Raw genomic sequence first — 18,759 nt, 5'->3', positions numbered from 1 at the left:
GTTTCAGTTAGATGTTAATAAAAACATGGATGTTAGATTTAATTCCATCTGAGCTCATTGATGTCAGGTTAAGAATTCCTGATCGGGGGCTGGTGAGATGGCTCAGTGGTTAAGAGCGCCGACTGCTCTTCCAAAGGTCCTGAGTTCAAATCCCAGCAACCACATGGTGGCTCACAACCATCTGTAACGAAATCTGATGCCCTCTTCTGGAGTATCTGAAGACAGTTACAGTGTACTTACATATAGTAAATAAATAAATATTTAAAAAAAAAAAAGAATTCCTGATCGGAAGCAAACTGATTGATTTTATCATCTTTTACTGATGCCATATTTTAATATGAAGCATCAGTAATAATTTGTGAATTGAACGTTTAGGAATGCGTCATACAGGTTTTGACCAATTTTCTAGGAAAATGAAAAATAATAGTGACCTAAAACCAAAAGAGACACTTCTGTTGCCTATAATAGGCAACCTGCGGCCTCTCAGACACCCCCTTATTGGTATGGTCACTTCTTGTTTTGACTGGGCTCTGACTAAATAACTACTTTTGCAAGAGTCATAAAAGTAATGGTATAACTTTTTTTTTAATTCCTTAAAAAAACATAAAAATAAAATGTTGTTGCCCTTCCTTGTGAGAAAAGTTCTCCTATAGCTGATTATTTGAATTCAATGAATAAAATGGATTCTAAGACAAATACAAAAAAACCCAGACTAAATGCAAGGAAAATATGATTCAGACGCACAGACGTAAAAGCCATGTGAAAATGCTACTTTTATTTGCACAAGAAAGTATATTGATTCATGAAACTCTCTGTGGAGGCTGCTGCTGAACAGGATAGGAGCCTGCTGTGTTTGAAGAGGATTGTTCCCACATGGGAAAGCGTGGACAGCACATCAGGCAGCGAGCACCTTACCCTAGACGTCAGACACTGCTTTCCTAAATGTTGTTTCATACCACTGAAATCAAATGTTGACGAGGTTTTGTGGCCCTTAGCGGGGGGCGGGGGGGGACAGCAAATATCAGCCAACTTCAGGGACAAGGATTTAAACCATTTTTAACAAAGATGGGTCTTCCTAAAATTGCACACAAATATGATTTCATAGTTATGTGTACGGGTTCCGACCGTCAGGCACCAGAATGTCTAGGTAAGGTCTGAATGTTTGCCGCTACCTTTGCAGGCTGTGTACAAGGCTGATCTTGAGTGGCTGAGAGGCATCGGATGGGTTCCCATTGGCTCTGTGGAGGTCGAGAAGGTGAAGAGAGCAGGTGAGATCCTGAGTGACAGGAAGTATCGCCAGCCTGCAGACCAGCTGAAGTTCACATGTATTACAGACACCCCAGAAATTGTCCTGGCAAAGAGTAATGCCATCACTATGAGCAAGGTGAGTCCTTAGGTGTCACCCGAGCCAGGCCTCCCAGGGACTTGGCCTATGGTATTGGAAACGGCATGATGATCCAGGGGGCAGCAGTCAGGACAGGGCCTACTTCTTCAGCCTCCTGCAGAAGGACTGCAGGAATTCTAGCTAGCTCCCTGTGCTTTTCTCTAACAGTGCCCTTTAACCATGTATACATGTGAAAGCTGAGCCTGATGTGATGTCCTACACCAATGCACACACCCTCTGACCTGTCCCTGCATGGACCACTGGCCCAACTGCAGCACACATAGGCCTCTGGTTTTCTTGGTCCATGTTGCATGCAACAGCTTAGTTGCCTCTTTTGCTCTGCTGACTTAGGCTGTGAAAATCCACTTTTGAAAGCGAGTTGTATATGCTTGCAGTATTTGGACACAAAATAGAAGATGATTTCCTACAGAGTCCCATCTATCTGTTTATCCTTTATCAAATCAATAGGTACATCAACATTTCATTGAATTGAACTTATGTGAATTCTCCTAACCCTGCCTAGATGTCTTTCAGTCATGCTGGAAGTGAGAGAGTTTGTAGAATAAAATACCAGAAACTATTTTCAATACACCATTCCCATCCAGGACAACCACAAAGAAGAACACAGAGAGAGAGAGAGAGACAGAGACAGAGACAGGCAGAGACAGACAGAGACACAGAGAGACAGAGACAAAGAAACACAGATACAATCTACTATCACTCAAGACATTTTACATATTATCATCTCTTAATAATCGCCAACAGATGCCATTATCCACTTTTAAACAGGAGTGTGAAGAGTACACACCCCTTCTCAAGAGCTTCATCCTGCAGCGGACCTCTCTGCGTTTGATCTCTGCTATATTGCAGATGTGTGACCCAATGGCCCTCCAGAGGTTTGATGAGGAAGATCAGGGGTTCACTGGCTGAAACCGATTCATAATTAGACCATTGTATTGGTTCACGGAAGCAGAGTCTAAGGCCGTGTTCGAGTTGTTTCAATGTTGCCATGTTTTATTGATTGCTACCTAACAAGGCTTTATTTGTAGTAAATGCGGTGACCTTTGACACTAGCTCTAAGGCTACTGACTTCTGAAAAAGGTTCTATTCTTCCTTCCCCACAGCATTTGTACACTGAAGCTTGGGATGCTGACAAAGCCTCCATCCATGTCATGCCAGACACCCCTGAAATCCTGCTGGCCAAGAGCAATTCTGCCAACATCAGCCACGTAAGAGATGTCCTTGGGTGTTGCTTAAGCCTTCGTAGAAACCATTAAAATAATTTTCCACCTTAATAGTGTCTTGTCAGGGAGTGGCTTGCTGAGTTTCTAAAACAGTTCTGTGTTCTGTTGTATTTTCCTTTCTATCTAGAAACTATATACCAAGGGATGGGATGAGTCAAAGATGAAGGATTATGACCTAAGAGAGGATGCTATTTCCATCAAAAGTGCCAAGGCCTCCAGGGACATTGCCAGTGATGTGAGTTCCTTCCCTTTAGATCCTGTGCTTTCTGTAGTGCTGTGCACCCAACAGTCTGGCTAGCGGACTGTTGCAGTAAATCTCCCCAATTCTGATATGCCCCGGCAATGAAAACACAACACAGTTAATATGAATACATACTGTGCACCTAGATTGGGCAGATCTACCGCTACACTACCGTCTTCCCCATCTATGAGACCCCTTAGAACTTGCAGTTTCTCCAGGCCATGTGCTTCAGCTCTGCTTTTCTTCTTCTTCCTCCTCCTCTGAGTCCTCTCCCTCTTCCATTTTCTCCTTCTTCTCCCTCCCTCACCTTCTGCTCCACCTTCCCTTTTATCTGCCCAATCATCAGCTCTCCTTTATTTTACAAATTAAGGTGGGAAGCAGGTTTATAGGAAATCACCTGAGTGCTGACTCATTCCTTGTTCGCAACCACTCACTGGAGAATGGAATTAACATCAAATATAATTAGCCCCAGGGCTATTCACAACAGTGGACCATTTAGTAATTACTTCCATGTGCATTTCCCCAGACCTTTCCCCTTGTTTTTGCAGAGTACATTTTGGAATTAAATTTGCTGCAAGGAAAGGTCTCAGCAATGAGGATGTATCAATCATTACAGTCTTTTAAATTTAATTCATTCTATGTTGTGCTTGTGTGCCTTCATGTATGACCATGCAACATGTGAACATTGTGTTCAAGGAGCCCTGAGGAGGGCAGCAGATCCCTCAGTGAGTTGGCAGGTGCTGGGAATAACATCTTGTCTTCTGGAAGAGCAGCCAATACTCTTAACCACAGGGCCATCTCTTCAGCCCCGTTATTTTCATAATAGCATAAAAATGTAAACATCGTACTGGGCTGTCAGAAAGCTGAAGGTTTGAAATTCTTGTATGTTTCACGTGACTTAAACCTTTTTTTTTTTTTTTCTGAACCTGTTTCTGGCATTTTAGTACAAATATAAGGAAGCCTATGAAAAACAGAAGGGCCACCACATTGGAGCCCAGAGTGTTGAAGATGATCCCAGGATCATGTGTGCCATGCACGCAGGGAAGATTTACAGTGACAGGGAGTACAAGAAGGAATTCCAGAAATGGAAGACCAAGTTCAGCAGCCCAGTGGACATGCTGGGGGTGGTGCTGGCCAAGAAGTGCCAGACCTTGGTCAGCGACGTGGACTACCGCAACTACCTGCACAATTGGACTTGCCTGCCTGACCAGAACGACATTATTCAAGCAAAGAAGGCCTATGAACTGCAGAGCGATGTATGTAACATCAACTTGGGGACAGGCGATGAAGGAGGCGGGAATATTTGTTAGTTGTTCAATCGGGGCCCTGGGTATAGATGTGTGGCCTATGCACAACCCAGACAAGTGTTATTCACATTGTAATACCTAGATGAAAAACCCTACTGAGGCCATATCTTTTATTTCCAAACAATTTTTTCATGTCCTTTGTAATTTCTAGCAAATCAAACAGAAACAGTAAATCTGAACATTTAAGAATAATTATCACCAGTTTCAAAACAGTGTGTGAGTCATTTATCACAGGGTGAAAATGGAAAGAGATTCAATGAAAGTTCCCTTTAAATCTTTTCAATTACATAACTGTCTTGAAAGTTCAAATAATTATATTGTGGCATTCGTAAACACTATTAATATAGAAAGTAGAAATAACTATGCTTTTACAAATGACTTTTGTCATCAGTATTAAAACCCTATAAGAACAAAGTTCTTCCTTGTGTACAACCAACATTCCCCTTGCTTCCCGCCTCTTTCCTCAACCCTGTGGGTTTTCAGCTAGCAGGGGATGGATGTGTCTAACATTCAGAACTCTTTGCTCTGACATCTTGGCAGAGTGTGTATAAAGCAGATCTGGAGTGGCTGCGTGGCATTGGCTGGATGCCGGAAGGCTCCATAGAAATGACCAGATTGAAGGGCGCCCAAGACCTTGTGAATGAGAGACTGTATAGGACACGACCGGAAGCCTTGAAATTCACTTCCATTGTCGACACTCCGGAAGTTGTCCTGGCAAAAGCCAATTCGCTGCAAATGAGTGAGGTAAGAGCCATCCAACTACCGAGCCGCCATGTTTCTGAACAGTGTTCAGTCGACAGTAGATAAGGCTGAGGAAACAGACTGTTTTCTTCAAAGAATTGTATTGAGGGTGCAAGTCTGAGGGTGTCTTGACTAGCTAAATGCAGTCACATTGAAAAATAGAACTCTAATGGGGGAATGTGTCTTTCCCTTCTCACAGTGACTTTGAAGTACTAAACTGAAAGGTCTCACTCCATTGCAATTCAAGAAATTAAGTATTTAACTATTAGTACGAAGGCAAGGGGCATGATGCTCTGTAATAGTGTAGTGTTGCATGAGTCAGAATTTCCCAGAGAAACCGATCCAGAGGGATCTATCTACAAATGTATATGTAGAAAAAAGGAGATTACAACTTTAAGAAATTGGCTCATGTCATTATGTAGGCTGGCAATTCCTGAATCCGCAAGATAGATTAGCAGGTTGGAGACCCGAGGGAAAAATGACAGCTCATTGTCATGGGTGGCCTGCTGACAAAGTTCCTTCTCGCTAGGGGACATGAGACTATTACAGCCTTCAACTGATGGATGGGAAGCATTTTGTGTTATCTGAAGTCTGCAGAATGTCAGGCTCTATGTCCGAATACCACTGTTTATTCAAATTAAAGCATCAGAGTAGCCATTATAAGTACATATGGAAACATTTGATTTTCAATAGAATTGTTGGCAAGGCTTAATTTCAGCTATCCATTCTCTGCCGCTGAGTTAAAGTGATGTTTCCTTTTTGGTCCACAGAGGCTGTATCAGGAAGCCTGGAATAAGGATAAAACCAACATCAGCCTTCCCTTGGACACTCCAGCGATGCTACAGGCCCAAATCAATGCCTTGCAGATTAGCAATGTAAGGGGAATAAGCATGGAGTGCAAAAAGTCTTTATCTCCTAGATAATGAGTGACGCCCATGGATTCTGGTGCTATGTTTTTTTTGTTTTTTGTTTTTTGGTTTTTTTCCTTAGAATTCATAGATAGAAGTTCTGTCTTTGTTTTTTTTTTTTTTTTCATTTTTTATTAGGTTTATTAGGTATTTACTGCATTTACATTTCAAATGCTATCCCCAAGGTCCCCTATACCCTACCCACCCACTCCCACTTCTTGGCCCTGGTTTTCCCCTGTTCTGGGTCATATAAAGTTTGCAAGACCAAGGGGCCTCTCTTCCCAATGATGGCCAATTAGGCCATCCATCTTCTGCTACATATGAAGCTAGAGACACGAGCTCTGGTGGTACTGGTTAGTTCATATTGTCGTTCTACCTATAGGGTTGCAGACCCCTTCAGCTCCTTGGGTACTTTCTCTAGTTCCTCTAGAGAAAGGGGGCATTGTGTTCCATCCAATAGCTGATTGTGAGTATCCACTTCTGTGTTTGCCAGGCACTGGCATAACCTCACAAGAGACAGCTATATCAGGGTCCTTTCAGCAAAATCTTACTGGTGTATGTAATAGTGTCTGCGTTTGGTGACTGATTATGGGATGGACCCCTGGGTAGGGCAGTTTCTGGATGGTCCATCCTTACATCTCAACTCCAAACTTTGTCTCTGTAACCCCTTCCATGGGAGTTTTGTTTCCAATTCTAAGAAGGGGCAAAGTGTTCATATTTTGGTCTTCGTTCTTCTTGAGTTTCATGAGTTTAACAAATTGTATCTTGGGTATTCTAAGTTTCTGGGCTAATATCCACTTATCAGTGAGTGCATATCATGTGAGTTCTTTTGTGATTGGGTTAACTCACTCAGGATGATCCCCTCCAGATCCATCCATTTGCTGAGGAATTTCATAAATTCATTGTTTTTAATAGCTGAGTAGTACTCCATTGTGTAAATGTACCACATTTTCTGTATCCATTCCTCTGTTGAGGGACATCTGGGTCTGCTATGAACATAGTGGAGCATGTGTCCTTATTACCAGTTGGGACATCTTCTGGATATATGCCCAGGAGAGGTGTTGCTGGATCCTCAGTTAGTACTATGTCCAATTTTCTGAGGAACCGCCATACTGATTTCCAGAGTGGTTGTACAAGCTTGCAATCCCACCAGCAATGGAGGAGTGTTCCTCTTTCTCCACATCCTCACCAGCATCTGCTGTCACCTGTATTTTTGATCTTAGCCATCCTGACTGGTGTGAGGTGGAATCTCAGGGTTGTTTTGATTTGCATTTCCCTAATGATTAAGGATATTGAACATTTTTTCAGGTGTTTCTCAGCCATTCGCTATTCCCCAGTTGAGAATTCTTTGTTTAGCTCTGTGCCCCATTTTTAATGGGGTTATTTGGTTTTCTGGAGTCCATCTTCTTCAGTTCTTTATATATATTGGATATCAGTCCCCTATCTGAAGAAGTTCTGTCTTTTAAAAGGTTAGCATAACTGCATGGGTGAGTGCCTAGACTCTAGATGTTCTCTCTGCACCCTTGCAACCATCTTCCTATAGCCAACGTCTGTGACTTAATTACGTATGTGTTCCTGGAAGTAATTAAATCCCAGTCAAGTACCTCCATGCTCAACAGCATCTACTGTCATCTCAGGTCTTCTGATAATATCTTTTTGTTTGACATCGCAAAGCCAAGTGTTAGACAAGGGAAATTTATAATTATAAAGAGCAAGAGATAATGTCACATTTTCTCATCAAAAAACTCCTGAGCTTTGGGCAGTGGTGGTGCATACCTTTAACCCCAGTTTTTAGGGAGGCAGAGGCAGGTGGGTGGATCTTTGTGAGTTCAAGGCCAGCCTGGTCTTGAGAGTGAGAGACAGCCAGGGCTACACAAAGAAACCCTGGCTCAAAAAAGAGCAAGGGGGAGGGCAGGGAAGAGAAGAAAAGAAAGCCTGAGTTAAAGGGCAAAATGAAAGGAAAGTCCTTGACAGGTCTTCCTGGACCTTAATAAAGCAGCCCTGGCTTCGCCATCCATTCTGAAATCCCCATACACTTGGGCAGGGAAAGATTTTCAAACACGCATCAAGTTGTGATGAAAGCCCTTGGGACTGCTGAATGCTTAGCTTTACATTTTACATCAGAGGTTTCCTCTACTACAAGGCAAACATCCAACAGCAAGGGACCCCAGAGATGAATGTCTTTCTTCCACACCTTTATATCATGGGTTATGATGCCTGGTATGTATAATATGAGTGTCTTTAGTTACTATAACAAACCTGTGTTCTGGCTCACTAGAAACTCTATCAAAAAGACTGGGATGAAGCCAAGCAGAAAGGCTACGACTTGAGAGCAGATGCCATTGAAATCAAGCATGCCAAAGCCTCCAGGGAGATCGCCAGCGAGGTAATGTCCTTGCTTGCTTTGGGGGTTTTCTCCTTTGTGAAACAAATACTTTGTTGCAAGAATCTTATTTTCTTTTCATAATCCATGCAAACAATCATGTTTTATCTTGGGCTGAAGTCATTCTCTACTTGGAAATATTAAAAGGGGTAAAAATGTTATAGTTAGAATAAGTATAGATATAATTTCTGCATTGTTTGTCGGCAACAACAAAATATCATAAAAGCACTTTTAAAACTTTGGGTGAAAATTCAGGAACCAATACAATGTCATTTCATCCCCCAAATATTTCTGGCATTCTTCACAGTATAAGTGATGATCATTCTGTACACCACTTAAGACTTGAAATCATTGGGCTGGTGAGATGGCTCAGTGGGTAAGAGCACCCGACTGCTCTTCCAAAGGTCCGGAGTTCAAATCCCAGCAACCACATGGTGGCTCATAACCATCCATAACAAGATCTGACGCCCTTTTCTGGAGTGTCTGAAGACAGCTACAGTGTACTTACATATAATAAATAAATAAATCTTTTAAAAAAAAAAAGACTTGAAATCATATTTTATATCAAATATTTTATGCTAGAGGCTTATGTATAATATCTCAGCAACGTCTTCATTAGCACTTCTTGCTAATTTAAAATTTACTAGCAATAACGTAATTATCCTCTAAACTATCCCATGCTCCCAGCTCCAACTTTTAAACACTCCTTCCTTAAGCTGGGCATGCTGGCGCATGTCTTTAATCCCAGTACTCAGGAGGCAGAGGCAGGCGGATTTCTGAGTTCGAGGCCAGCCAGGTCTACAGAGTGAGTTCCAGGACAGCCAGGGCTACACAGAGAAACCCTGTCTTAAAAAACCAACCAACCAAAACAACCACAAAATGTTCCTTCTTCCTTCCTCTGGTCCCTCTATGCCTCGTCTGTTCGCACAGCACTTCCTCCTCCTCTGTTTCACCTCTTAACCACCAGTGCCCGTACCTTAATCCCAGTTTTCTCCCTTTGATCCAAATATTTCCAAGTTGTGTAGACACAAGATAGAAGCGTGCAGCATCTCCCTCCAGAACTTATCAGGTGAAATCTTGTCCACAGACATCTCCTGCTTGAAACCAGTGATCTTGCTTTATGAAAAATGTATATACATTTCTTCCCATCTCTAAAATCATGCCCATGACTCTTCCCTACCTGAGGTCCCTTCGGTACCCTGGGGGTCTGTCGGACTGAACCCTCCACCTGCCCAGCAATCTTATTACTTCCACTGTACTATCTTTCTTTTGAATTATTGGATATCATAGGATCTATGTCACAACAACACTAGGAAGATTAATTGTAGTTATAATTGGCACTGTTTATTTTTGAATTTAAAAAAACTCATCAGTTTGGTATGGATAAACCTCACACATCTGAAGCTCTCATAGTAGGTCTGGCAAGCAGTATTTGCTCAGAAATGTTAGGGTTTTTTTTACATTATTTCAATTCACCATAATGTTTTCTTCCTGACTCATTCATCTACCTAAAGTAGTCCTGATTTCTTTTAAACTGAAATATATAATGACTTCCAGTGTTGAGCCAATTTGCATTAAGATTAAGATTCTGAAATCACTTAAAGAAAAATATAAATATATTATTTGTCCTTTTCTGTGTTTTTTTTTTTTTCACCACAATTTTAGTACAAATACAAAGAAGGTTACAGGAAGCAGCTAGGCCACCACGTGGGTTTCCGCAGCCTGCAAGATGACCCCAAGTTGGTGTGGTCTATACACGCTGCTAAGATCCAGAGTGACAGAGAATACAAGAAAGCCTATGAGAAGTCGAAAGGCATTTACAACACACCCTTGGATATGATGTCAATTGTTCAAGCCAAGAAATGTCAAGTCCTGGTCAGCGACGTTGATTATCGCAATTACCTGCACCAGTGGACGTGCTTGCCGGATCAGAACGATGTGATCCAGGCTAAGAAAGCCTACGAGCTGCAGAGCGATGTGAGTGTGCAAGAGCCTCCAGGGAGATGGAATGTGTGCATTTAATGTAGCGTATGCTCCAGAGGCATCAATCGGGCAGCAGTCTTAACACAACCTAAGGCATTCAGCATAGCCCACGGTAGTGATAGAAGCCATCCCAACATTCTCTATCTTGTAAAGGATTCTTGTTGGTGATGGCAGGATACTATTCACCAACTTTTTCTTTTTTTTTTAAAGAAATCAATCTTATTCTGTGTAATTAAATAGAAAGTTTCAGTCCTCCTGTTCTGACCTTGGAGTTATCTGATATCTACATTACAGAAACAGATAAAAGCATAAGGAAATATTAGTTTGACTCAAGTGACACGTATAGAAAAATAATATGGAGATATTTTCTTACTGTACATACATCTAAAGGGCTCCTTCCCTAATATTGCTACATCTGTTGTTCTCGGTGGCTCATGAAAGACACTTCAAGTACTAAGCACAGAATCTCAATCTAGTACAAAAGCAAAACGACTGCCAGTGCCATCTGTCCTTCTACCCATTGCTGTCCCTCGTGCCACTTGTGAGCTATGCTCTAGTTCCCTCAGGAGACCTAAGGGCAGGTGGCAGAGACGTAACATGCAAAGATTCAAGTTTAATCTAAGTGACGTCTGGCTGACGTAAGCAGGACTTACTGTGGTCTTCCAATGTCAAGTTCTCCCGGCTAACCTGCGTCTTCCTACTGTGTGTTTCTCTCCTCCCTACAGAATGTGTACAAGTCAGACCTGGAATGGATGAAGGGTATCGGATGGTTGACAGAGGGTTCCGTGGAAGTGATGAGAGTGAAGAATGCTCAGAATCTTTTGAATGAAAGGTTGTACCGTATAAGGCCTGAGGCCTACAAATTCACCAGCATTGTCGACACTCCAGAGGTGGTCCTGGCGAAGACCAATGCTCTGCAAATCAGCGAGGTAAGCTGGTGTGGTTATGTTCCCAAGACAAAGCTCAATCAAGGGAAGTTCGGTTTGTGAACTTCAAATGTGCCAGTATTACGGGAAGTAAGATCTGGGGAACAGCTGTGTCCAGATGTTCACAGTCAGTTCACCATCTCTGTCAAGACAACTGGGTCCAGAGTCTGACACACATTTTAATTGTGTTTGAAGATGCAAACTGAAATGCTGCTTAATACTTTAATCATAAAATTGTCACCTATTTGTGACTATTTAATCGTGACATAGGCTGAGAAGTTCCAGGGCAGTTCCATCTTTAGACATCATGACAGTTATTTTGGCTAAGAAGGCAAAGTCCTAATTGGTACTATATGTTATCAGAATTTCTATAATATAGACTTAAGAGTCGCGTGATTATATGTAGTAAATGGACAAGAATTTTTATTACCATATTTAAATTTATATTGTATTATATATGAATTATTTATGGAGTTATTTGGTATTTGTAAATAAAAGATAATATATATATGTGTGTATATGTGATAATATATGTGTTTTATATATATAACAGTAACAGCCAGCAGTAACTTTTAATTTTCAACACAACTCCTGTGATTAGTGACTTTCTAATCTGCCTTTCTGTTACTCTCCTTTACCAGCCACTGTATCGTGATGCCTGGGACAAGGAGAAGGCTAACGTGAACGTGCCTGCTGACACGCCTGTGATGTTGCAGTCCAAACTGAATGCCATCCAGATTAGTAATGTAAGACTCTGTGGGATTTGGTTCCTGGAACTCTGTCTACCAAACCTTTCCTTCCTGTGTATCCAACAAAAGTTAGGCAAAAAGCACGGCCCTCTTATTTCCAGTTTTTAAGACACTAGAAGTTAGTATGTCTCTCTCCACTTTTTATAGTATAGACACATATCCTTAATGGAAAGGCCTTGTTAAAAAAAAAAAAAAAAAAAAAAAAAAGGGCAATGGTTTCTCACAACTAAAACAAAATATAGCCTTAAGGTATTTGTAGTGTAATACTTGGCTTTCCCTTTCAATGAACTATTATTGTTTCCCCCCCCCTTTAGATGCCAACAAATGTAAAGTTTTGTGGGTTTTATTTTATTTACTGTCTCTGAAAGTTCTGTCATAAAAAGATTATTGGAGATTTCTTTACTATGAATCATTGAAAATACATGTGAAATCAAATTCAGTGTGAAGCTTGTCTGTCCTATAAACCTTAGGGAGATTTATGAACAGTAGGACTGTTCGCAGCAGTTCATTTTCTACAACCTGTAATGTAGGGGTTTTTGTCAGTATAAAATGCCACTTCCTGCTAATAGCTATTCTTGATCAGTATGCTGCTCGGCCGCTCCCTCTTCAGACTGACTGTGGCATTGCAATCCCCGTTTGCAGAAACACTATCAGAAGGCTTGGGAAGATGTCAAGATGACAGGTTATGACATACGTGCAGATGCCATTGGGATCCAGCACGCCAAGGCTTCTCGGGATATCGCCAGTGATGTAAGAGCACTTCCTTGTCCAGGTTTAACACACTGACCTGTATACACATAGGGAGTTTGACTTAATTTCCCAGAGATTACACTAGAATGACAATAATTTTTTCTTAACATATTATTTTAAAATTCCAAATTCCAGAACAACTTGTTCAGTGCTTTGAAGAACACACATTTGTTGGGTTAGTGAATATAGAAAATTTTATTACCCTGAAGTGTGACACATATACTATTTGTGAATAATTTAAGGCAGTACAGGGAAAGTTGGGGGGGGGTGTATTTTTTAATACTGAAATTTATTTTACCAGAATAGACATGCTGATTATCCTCTATGTTATATATTTAAAAGCCATTTTTTAAAAATAACTTTACAATTTGAAAATAACTTTAAGCAATTAATTTCATTTGAAGTGACAGGGCTGGGGTTGTTTATGACAAAACATCGGAAGGCAGCTAACAGTGACTGGACCCTGGGGGATGCGGGTGAGGATTGAGGGGAGAGATGTCCAGGAGACAGATCTTATCTTCCGGGTGCCCACAGTATTTCCAGACATGTGCTCTTAGAAAGAAAATTCATATAACAAACAATGAAAAACAAAATTACAGCGTAAACTTAGGGGGAAAAATAATGTCTAAAATAAAGGTGACCCAAGGGAGGTAGGATTGTTATCAGTGGAAAACTACTCTGTGTAGGAAAAGCGAGCGTGGGAACCCTGATCTTCCTTTTTGTGCCCACATCTCCCAGTACCTGTACAAGACTGCTTACGAGAAGCAGAAAGGCCATTACATTGGCTGTCCCAGTGCCAAGGAAGACCCGAAACTGGTTTGGGCAGCAAATGTGTTGAAGATGCAAAATGACAGGCTGTACAAAAAAGCCTACAACGATCACAAGGCCAAGATCTCCATCCCCGTGGACATGGTGTCCATCAACGCTGCCAAGGAGGGTCAGGCGCTGGCAAGCAACGTGGACTATCGGCAGTACCTGCACCAGTGGTCTTGCTTTCCTGACCAGAATGATGTGATCCAAGCCAGGAAGGCCTACGACCTGCAGAGTGATGTAAGTGTCCCCCAGGAAGAAAGCCTTCTGTGGCTTGGCACGCTGACACCCACCAATGCTCTAGGAAGCCTAACGCTCCCCATGTAAGCTCACCTCTTTACTCTTCTACCAGAGTTACCGATTGACTGTGTTGTGGCAAGATCTGTTCGGGAGGTTCTAATTTTCACCGCTAAGGTGCTACCAGAATGTTTAGGATATTTGCTGAGGTGTTTAACACTTACGGTTGGTTCAATGAAAGACTATATATGGCCCTTCAGCTGTGTACTGAAGAACAATAGAGATGCCTTCCTTGTGATTAATTTCAAAGACTAGGGACATGCTCTCAACTCACCTATTCCCCTGAACTAGATGTTCTTGACATCAGTGTTTACCTTAGCCAAAATATTTTTAGATTTATTCATATGCCATTTCAATTTTTCTAAAATGACAGATTCTGTAAGGTTACATGTTTCTTTTTTTAATTCATTACTTGTTCATTGTATGTGTATGGGTGTTTTGTCTGCATATGTGCCTGCACACCATGTGTGTGCCTGGTGTCCACAGAGGCACTGGGACTAGAGTTAGACAGTTGTCAGCTGCTGTGGGGGTGCTGGAATTGAACTCAGGTCCTCTGGAAGAACACCAAGTGCTCTTAACCACTGTCCCATCTTTCCAGCCCAAGGTGATGTATTTCTTGTGTACAATGGATGTCTTCTTTTAATTTTCTGAATTGGGCTTCCTTATACTTCAAAAGATGCGTATTAAATATTGAATGAATTGTAAAAGGTAGTATGGCTATAAATGACTTTGAGTGGCCAGTGGCAGGTGTAGGCTGGTTTTAGCATAAGCTGCATTAGTATATTGAGGCATGTGTTTAAATCACATTCTTTAAAAATGGGACAGGGAGCCATGAACTTAGGAGCCATTTTATGTAAATGCTATGGTGTATGACATCATCCTTTGGAGATTTTTCTAGTATTTTCAGTCTCTTACTCCCACTTGACATTTGTGTCCCATAGCTAGTTATTAAAATACCATTTCTAACCAGTGGCTTTTTATATTAATTGCTGGTGTTTTAACAGTAGAACAGTTTAATCTGCTTTACTTTTATATGTGGTGTGATAATCAAGAATATACCAGATCCCAGTTGGAAAAGAGAGACTATCTTAGATAAAGAAAAGTCAAGTTAGGCCAAAATTGTGCAGTTGGTTTTGAATCCTTAATTATCCTTCTAAAAATACTTATTAAACATGCCAGAACCAGGCATTGTATTAGCACAAAAGATGTGATAGCAAGAAGAGAAGGAAGAGCCAGATGTGGCTCTTGGGGTGAGGGAGTTCACAATGATGCAGAAATGCATGCTAATGAGAGTGTCCTGAAAGTGGAATGGCTCAGAAAGCATGATCTGAGGCACTATGGAAAGAGAAGTGGGACATTCCTAGGGCGGAGTGCTGATTTAGCAGGCTTATGATGGTGGTGGGGATCACAGAGACACTCGGAGATGGCCCGTGTGATCAGTACAGAGGGACTGGGTGAAGGAGGTCCGAAGAGTAGGTAGTGATAAGCACTAGATCGAAGTCCATGATAAAAGTCTTTGGTCCTGAGACAGTGGGAGCAATAGGAAGGGGGTTTTAGTGGTGCCAGATTTGAGCTGAGGACTTTGAAAGGGTCATTCTGGTTATGCAGAGAGCCATTATTACAGCTTTGAAAGTCCGTGTTGGCTAGCATGATGATCGCCTAGCTATTAGTCAGAAAGCATCCATGCATACGCCCAACCGGAGGGCTGCTTCTGCACATGCGCATTGGCGCCTCGGTCTAGAACCCTGGCACAGGGAACATCGAAACAAAACACTGCTGTGTATGGGGTGGGGGTGGGATATGTCTGGCAAGCGTTGTTTGTTTGTTTGTTTGTTTAATTATTGCTTGTGAAGTATAAAATACTATATAAGGAAAATGGCTTCCTTATTTTATTGTTACAGTCAGAGATACCGCTGCTTCTACATAACTGTGGCTTCTCCCGCAGGCCATCTACAAGGCTGACCTGGAGTGGCTGCGTGGCATTGGCTGGATGCCAGAAGGGTCTCCTGAAGTCCTGAGAGTCAAAAATGCCCAGGAGATCCTCTGCGACAGTGTCTACCGGACCCCCGTGGTGAAGCTCAAGTACACAAGTATTGTGGACACACCCGAAGTTGTCCTTGCTAAGTCAAATGCTGAAAATATTAGCATTGTGAGTTACTAGTGTTTTTCTATGTATTAAAATTGAATTCAAGCTATAAATCATAATGAATAATTACCTTGACCATGTATCGTTAAGAAAAATATCAATAAATGTAAGCAGCTTTGATAGCATAGTTTTGGTTTTTGAATATTTTCAAGACCTAAAATATTAATAAAGAATACTGATAATTTTCTCACAAATTTTGAATAACTTGTGTGCAAAAAATTTTTTTAAAAAGCATTCACCTTAATATGAAAAGATAACCCTGGATTAGACCCTCCCCCCCCAAAATAGTGATAAGTTGTTCACTGGAACTAGTAAAATTAAAAACCATGAACTGACTTCTGTTATTTTTTGGTTCCTTCCACAGCCAAGATACAGAGAAGTTTGGGACAAAGATAAAACTTCCATCCACATAATGCCAGACACTCCTGAAATTAATCTCGCTCGAGCAAACGCTCTTAATGTGAGCAATGTAAGTATTGCAACAGACTCTTGCTCAGAAAGTCACCCTGCTGGTGCCTCGCTAGATGACCAGGGTGTATCTGTGTATCCAAGGGGAAGACGATTCGGCACTACCAGCACTTGGCCAACAGTGAGGAGCAGAGCAGAACTCTGGCCCCAAAGCCCAATAACCAAGCCAGTTAGTAGTGAGCCAATAGCCACAGGACAAAGGGGTAAGGAAAACTACAAGAGAGAGGAAAGAAGAAAGAAATGCACGGGCTAGAAAAGGGAGATAGTGGCAAACTCTAACTTAAAATATTATTTGCAAAAAATATATTGGTTAATTGCAAAACCCGGATTGTGAGAGATTTCTTAGAAAATAGAAATTACCAAAACCAACTCTGGAAATATTTAGAAAACACATGGCAACAAAAAGAGATTAGTAGCTTTGTCATCTAGTGCCAAGGTCCTTCTAATCATTTCATAGGATTCCTTCAGAATTATAGGTGATCGACTACTGGGGAACCTAATACAAAGAGGGAGATTGTCATAGGCACCAAAACTTGTTACAGATTGATTCTGAAATGAAAGCTGCTGATCAATAACAGCAGAGAAAACCGTGAGATGTTAATAAGTCAAATTCAGCAGTGCTCAAATGATGGGATGCAAGCAAGGGTCCAGGAATAACGGGGATCCCGTGCCAGAAGCCTAAAGATACAGTAACACACGAGGAAATAAGCACATGCCCTTACTATGTTTTAAATGATGTGATAAAATGCAATATCCATTCTTGTTCTTCAATAAAGCCCTAGTTAAAATGAATAAACTAAGATTAGATGTGACATTCAAAATCTATCTGAAAGCAAAGGCCAGTTCATCCTCTTGAGCCTTTGATGTTAAGCCGGGACTGAAATAGGGCTGTTCCTTCACAGCACCTATTTGACACTTAACTAGGTGATTAAGTAAAGCCTCTCATTGATAACACATGAGGAGGAAGGAGAAATGATAACTGGAAAGAAAGAGGCCAAATTATTCTCTGCAGAATCTGTGCTAAGCCCACAAAAGAACAGGGAAAACCCAGTAGCTAGTGAAAAAGATTCAGTTATGTGGCCAGCTACACATTTCAAGAGAGGGGCGTGACAGATGCCATCATAACCCAGAAATTCCCTGTGGGTAGAATAAGTATGCACCCCATTAAAAGGGGTTACCTATTGCAGTCTTTCTAATCTAGAACTTCATATTTATTTTTTTAAAAAAAGTAATAAATCTTTGTGAGGGGCTGAGTCAGCTAAGCAAAGGTTCCTCCCCATGCATTCAGTTCTGTCAGCCCTGGGTAGTGAGCTACAATGGAGTTGACTGTTCTGGAACTCGAGAGAACAGTGCAACTGGGGGGCACTCATGGGTGTCTCGGGAGCTGGAGATCCAGTATCAGTGCCACAGTGTAGGACACTCTTGGGGAATTTCTATGCCACAGCAAAGGCACTTCTTCCATTCAGTTCATTGCCATTTTGGCAGGAGAGTCTCTGAATAGTCACATAGGCTTGTGTTTATATGACAAAGTTCTCATGTGAGAATACTAGAATCCTATCATTAATATCATAACCATGATATTAATTAGCAGAGTGTTGAAAATTGTGCTAAGAGCAAACTTTGGGCAGTAATGACAGGAGTTCACGTCACAGAGAATCAAATACCTCACTGCAATGCAAACTGCAATATACATTTTCTTTTCGTGTGACATTACTATCATTATAACTGATAAGGTCTGCTACTCACAGCATTGTCCACCTTTAGACTGGTAGTTCTCAGACTGTGGGCTGTGATCCCTTTGGAGTTGTATATCAGATACCCCGCATATGAGATATTTATATTACAATTCCTAACAGTAGCATAATTACAGTTATGAAGGAACAATAAAATAATTGTATATTGAGGATTACCACAATATGAGGACCTGTATTAAAAGGTAGAAACATTAGGAAGGTTGAGAACTGCCGATTTAGAAAGTATATCTTCTGTAAAGTAAAAATTATTGCATGCAGTTTTGTGGATAGCAAAGCAAATTCAGCTTAGCAGGACTCAAACTATGTCGGTAAAATAGAGTGGTTATTTTTTCTTTACTTAGATAAGGAAATTAAAACTTTTAAAGTTTGGAAATCTGTCTTTATTTTCAGAATTATTAGGTAAAAAAAAAATTAGATCTTGTGCCTTGGTTTGTTTCAGTTCATTGACCGAAATTTGTTTGATCTCATAAATGAGAAAGAATAAAAACATAACAATAAATATGAAACTCTAAAGACAAAAGTAAGGTTAAGGGGGGAAGAGTATAGGGGACATTCAGGATAGCATTTGAAATGTAAATGAAGAAAATATCTAATAAAATAATTTTTAAAAAGTAAGGTTAAGGTAATATGATGGGGGCTGGTGAGATGGCTCAGTGGGTAAGAGCACC

At 41.0% G+C, this 18,759-nt stretch overlaps 1 protein-coding gene across 1 annotated transcript in view; it reads left to right on the top strand.

Annotated features, from left to right (window-relative positions):
- Positions 1 to 18,759, top strand: part of Neb (nebulin) — a 196,883-nt gene that overhangs the window by 104,584 nt on the left and 73,540 nt on the right. The window contains 14 exon segments of the mRNA XM_029536160.1: positions 1,181 to 1,384; positions 2,509 to 2,613; positions 2,756 to 2,863; positions 3,814 to 4,125; positions 4,717 to 4,920; positions 5,688 to 5,792; positions 8,104 to 8,211; positions 9,874 to 10,185; positions 10,917 to 11,120; positions 11,759 to 11,863; positions 12,509 to 12,616; positions 13,355 to 13,666; positions 15,669 to 15,872; positions 16,234 to 16,338. Of these exon segments, the coding sequence (XP_029392020.1) occupies positions 1,181 to 1,384; positions 2,509 to 2,613; positions 2,756 to 2,863; positions 3,814 to 4,125; positions 4,717 to 4,920; positions 5,688 to 5,792; positions 8,104 to 8,211; positions 9,874 to 10,185; positions 10,917 to 11,120; positions 11,759 to 11,863; positions 12,509 to 12,616; positions 13,355 to 13,666; positions 15,669 to 15,872; positions 16,234 to 16,338 (2,496 nt within the window).

The sequence above is a fragment of the Mus pahari genome, chromosome 3 (genome assembly GCF_900095145.1).
Source record: "Mus pahari chromosome 3, PAHARI_EIJ_v1.1, whole genome shotgun sequence".
Classification (NCBI taxonomy): Eukaryota; Metazoa; Chordata; class Mammalia; order Rodentia; family Muridae; genus Mus; species Mus pahari.
Note: the sequence above shows the minus strand (reverse complement) of the source record. Positions and strands in the feature narration are given on the sequence as shown.